Below are 4,597 nucleotides of genomic sequence, written 5' to 3' on the forward strand. Positions count from 1 at the left end.
GGCACGAACCCGTGTCCCCTGCATCGGCAGGCGGACTCTCAACCACTGCGCCACCAAGGAAGCCCACTGGCCTTTTCATCCTAGAGGGCATAGTAAAGAGAAACTAAGACCCAGTTCTAAATTGCCATCTCAATTTAGAGGGTCCTCACAGGAGCGGGCGGGAAAACACCTGTCACCTCTTCCCTTACCCTCCTCCACAAACCCGAAGAATGCTCATCACACTCCTCAGCCACTGCTGCCCTTTAATCCCACTCCTCTCCCTTCACCTTAGTTGTAAACTTATTCTTAGGCCCCAGACACACCAGGTGCACAGTAAAGTTTCAAAAAACAGCAAGAGGGCTTCCCTGGTGGCGCAGTGGTTGAGAGTCCGCCTGCCGATGCAGGGGACGCGGGTTCGTGCCCCGGTCCGGGAGGATCCCACATGCCGCGGAGCGGCTGGGCCCGTGAGCCACGGCCGCTGAGCCTGCGCGTCCGGAGCCTGTGCTCCGCAACGGGAGAGGCCACAGCAGTGAGAGGCCCGCGTACCGCAAAAAAAAAAAAAAAAAAAAAACCAGCAAGAGACAGACAGACAGGGAGGGGAGAGGGAGAGAGAAAGGAAGGAAAAGAAGGAAGAAAGGGAGAGAGAGAGAGAAAGAGAGAGAAACAAAGAAAGGAAGGGAGAATGGGAGACCTAATTGTGAGCTTGGATGGCCTAGGGTTGAGGAGAAAGCACTCTGGAACTGACCTGCCTGACACCTACTAGTAATGAATTCTTGGTCAAGTGACTGAGCCTCAGAGTTCCAACCTGTAAAATGGGGGAATAATGCAAGTATCCACCTGCTAGGCTAATTGCAGAGTTAAATGAGAGAATCCAGGCTGAGGGATTAGAATGGCGCCTGGCACAGGTTAAACCCTCAGTAGAATAACAGGGGATGGCTATTATTCTGCTCTGTCTATAGCTCTCTCCCCTCCCCCCACAGGGTTCCTGGCAAACAGCAGGCTTCAGTAAGCCTTGAAAAGACAAGACTGCGTCAGTCCTCATACTTCCAAACACAGACTCCCCATGTACACACTTGGAAACCTGTCCTAGGCATGGAGTAGGAGGGGACAATCTGGGCTCCCTGCAGAATTGGGGAGCACCTGAAGGGAGGAGCATCCCGCTTTGGGGCTACCACCCACTCCAGCCCTCCAGGTCCTCGGTCACAACTCCCTCCTAGTGACTCAGCCGAGCACCGGCCGCCTGTTTGGCGGGGATAATAACAGGGCAGCCGCTGGGGTCAGCGCTCATTCGCCGCGAAGCCCCCTCCTCTGGCCCGCCCTGGGGAAAACAAAGTCGTCAGAAACGCGGGGGCCCGTGGGCCGGGAACAAGAGGCGAAAAAGGAACCCAGACCCCAGGGCCTAGGTCAGAGCGGCCCGAGGGGTCATGCTGGTCGCCCCTGAGGAGGGGGACCTGGGCCCCCGCCGAGGGCCTCCCAATCCCAGCCCAGAGCCTCGCTCCAAGATCTCGCGCCCCGAGGTGGGAGCAGTAGCCCCAGGACCATCCAGGGGCTGCAGGAGGGTGTTGGAAAGATGTAGCAGGGAAGGCCCAGAGTCCCGAGCCGCAGCCCCAGCCTCAAATTCGGCTTACCAAGTCTTGAGCCTCCCCACCGCCCGGCTTCTGGGTTCTCCAACTCCTGCCTTCATCAGCTGACCAGAAACCCCGCCCCGCCCCGCCCCGCCCCGCCCCGGAGCTGCGCGGCTCCGCCTCTTGCGCCGCGCACTTGGCGGAAGGTCCTGGGAGTCGTGGCGAGCGAGCGTATCTTGCGTGAGGGGACGCCGCGCTTCTCCCCTTCGGCAGGGAGGCGGGGCCCGAGGCGCCCCAGCGCGCAGGCGCCGACCTCATGCTGAGCACCTTGTCTCGCGCCGTGGCCCGCGCCGCCGTCCGCCGCGCTCGTACCCCCCGGCCACCCGAGGCTCGCACCGCCGCCACCGCAGCCGCCATGTCCCGGGGCCCGCGGGCCGCCTCAGGCTCCCCGATCCGGCCCGCCACCGTGCTGGGCACCATGGAGATGGGGCGCCGCATGGACGCGCCCGCCAGCGCCGCGGCAGTGCACGCCTTCCTGGAGCGCGGCCACACTGAGCTGGACACGGCCTTCATGTACAGCGACGGCCAGTCCGAGAGCATCCTGGGCGGCCTGGGGCTCGGGCTGGGCGGCGGCGACTGCAAAGGTAACTTCTGGCGCCCGCGCACCAACCGCCTGTCCTCTCCCTGCACCGTGCAGTGCAGACCTGTCCCTCAGGACGCTGACCCGACCCCAGCCACGCGCCCGCCGCGGTCAGGGCCGACAGCTTCGTCCCGCCCCCGGGGCGCCCACCTCCCCTGGCCATCCCGCAGCTCTGTGAACCCCCCGCTCCTCAAGTCCCTTGCACATCCAGCCCCGACAGCTGAACAGCGCTTTTTCCTGACCACCTTCCCCTCCGCTTCTTCGTCTGGGGATTGCTACTCGGTAACCCCCGAGCCTGATCTAGTCCTTGGCTTCCTACCCCAGTTGCTTTCTTAGTGCACCTCTCTGCGGCACTGGTCTCCAGAGCTATGCCGTACCCCCCTCCAACCCTGCCAGGTGGCCATAACTGGTCCCCAGGCGCTCTGCCTATGCCCCTCTCCCCATTGTCCTCAACGCCCATGCGCTCCCCGAGAGCCCTTTTCTCATCCAGGTCTTTCATCAGTCCCTAGACTTTGCTCTGTTCAGTTGGCAGTACCCCTGGCTCTCTCAGGGAGAGCTGTAGCATTGCCATAGACCGGGCTGGGGGAGCAGAGGTGGTGGGGTAAAGAGTGGGGAGGCGTGAGAGAGAGGGTAAGGCATTTCTGTCCACTCCTGTAGCCCTATGCCAGCTTCTTATGGAGCTATAGGAGGGAAAGTGTCTCTAACCCACCCGCAGGGAGCTCAGAGTCTGGTGGGGAAGATTGAAGCAAATAATTGCAGAGGAGAGTGTAGAAGAGGAAGCACTTTTAGGAGAGGCATAGTGGGGCCAGGCAGAGGCCCTAGGGAAGGCTCAGAGAGCACTGAGGCTGGGCCTTCAAGGAACAATAGTAGTTTGCTGGGCAGAGCATGAGTCAAAGGGTTATGAGAGGCTGAGGGCATAGCTGTGCCAAGACTGGTGTGTGGATGACGAGGAGGCAGTTGTGCTTGAGTGGAGGATGTGTGTGTGGAGGGACGGTCCCTCATCAGCCTGACGCCATTGGAAGTGCCTAGGAGGGTGCCTGGCACATGGTGGGACCCAGTGAAGTCAGCTGATACTATTACTACCGCACTCTGCCTCCTCTTTTCCATCCTGAGACTCTTTCTTCCCAGCCCTTGTGTGGGGGGCATCCCCCTCTGGGTCCTCCTTAGATTCATAGCTTGGTGGATCTGGAGGAACAGACTTGGGAATGTGCATCTCAGACCCACACTCTCTAGTTCACCTGTGACTAAGGAAGATTTTATTTCTGAATTGGTTTCTCCCCCTCCAGTCCTTCCTTGCTTCCTTCTTTGAGGCCAGGCACACCCAGAGTCAAAGTCTTCAGGTCAGACCCGAGGCAAAGTTCACACCAAGAATGCAGGGGGATTGAGAAATGTGGGGAATGGAAAAAAGTCTGGACCAGAAGCTGAGAGACTTGGTCTCTCCAACATCCAAGTGGTCTGATGACTCCCTCCCCTCTGGATCACTGAGTTGCGTTTGCCAAGTACGGAAAGTGCAGAATCCAGAGAGCCAGCGTTCTTTTTCTAAATATATATAAATTTATTTATTTATTTATTTTTGGATGTGTTGGGTCTTCGGTGGGCTTTCTCTAGTTGCAGCGAGCGGGGGCTACTCTTCGTTGCGGTGCACGGGCTTCTCATTGTGGTGGCTTCTCTTGTTGAGGAGCGCGGGCTCTAGGCGCGCGGGCTTCAGTAGTTGTGGCACGTGGGCTCAGTAGTTGTGGCTCGCGGGCTCTAGAGCGCAGGCTCAGTAGTTGTGGCGCACGGGCTTAGTTGCTCTGCACCATGTGGGATCTTCCCCGGCCAGGGCTGCCTTTGATTGGCAGGCAGATTCTTAACCACTGTGCCACCAGGGAAGCCCCCAGAGAGCCAGCATTCTTTATAGCACTTCCAAGCTGCTTGCATGGCAGAACACTCTCTTGTTCTCAGGCGGAGTGTGTCTTTACAGTGGATATGCGGATGTGCACGCTTCTAGGAGTCCGGAAGGAGAGGGGGAAACTGTCACTACCTGCTGTTCATTTTGCCTTCTACCTCTCTCTCAAATGGATCTGCCAGTGGTTATGTTCAGCAGCTGCATCTCTTTCCTGAATTCCTGCAGCAGTCTCTTTACTTGTCCCCCTGTCTTCAGGCCTGCCCCCTCGACTTCTGTCTCTATACGGCAGCCAGAGCGAACACAGCTGACCAGTTCACTCATAAAACCTTTGAATGATGGTATTTGAGAAAACCCTTTGGGATTAGGTCTGGACCCCCTTCTCTTGTCTCATGTACCACTGCTCCCTGCCTGGAGTTTATAACTCCAGGTGCACGTATGGCCTTCACATACTGTGCTTTCTTGCCTTTGTGACTTGGACTTTGTCCAAGTTCCCACCCTTCGGAATGTGCTTCCCACCCTTCCTTG

At 58.4% G+C, this 4,597-nt stretch overlaps 2 protein-coding genes across 2 annotated transcripts in view; one reads left to right on the forward strand and one right to left on the reverse strand.

The window, feature by feature from the left end:
• The window catches only part of SLC66A1 (solute carrier family 66 member 1), a 16,244-nt gene extending 14,578 nt beyond the window's left edge, over positions 1-1,666 (reverse strand). The window contains exon 1 of the mRNA XM_055082185.1: positions 1,608-1,666. The gene's annotated coding sequence lies outside the window, so the exon portion shown is untranslated. The remainder of the gene's footprint in view (positions 1-1,607) is intronic.
• A 96-nt stretch (positions 1,667-1,762) lies between these two features.
• Positions 1,763-2,466, forward strand: LOC114484802 (aflatoxin B1 aldehyde reductase member 2-like; the record flags this gene model as incomplete). Its single annotated transcript, XM_028483474.2, has 1 exon — positions 1,763-2,466. A coding segment is annotated over exon 1 (606 nt), but the record flags the coding sequence as incomplete, so codon positions are not given.
• Between the last annotated feature and the right edge of the window lie 2,131 nt (positions 2,467-4,597).

This window comes from Physeter macrocephalus, unplaced genomic scaffold (genome assembly GCF_002837175.3).
Source record: "Physeter macrocephalus isolate SW-GA unplaced genomic scaffold, ASM283717v5 random_35, whole genome shotgun sequence".
Taxonomy (NCBI): Eukaryota; Metazoa; Chordata; class Mammalia; order Artiodactyla; family Physeteridae; genus Physeter; species Physeter macrocephalus.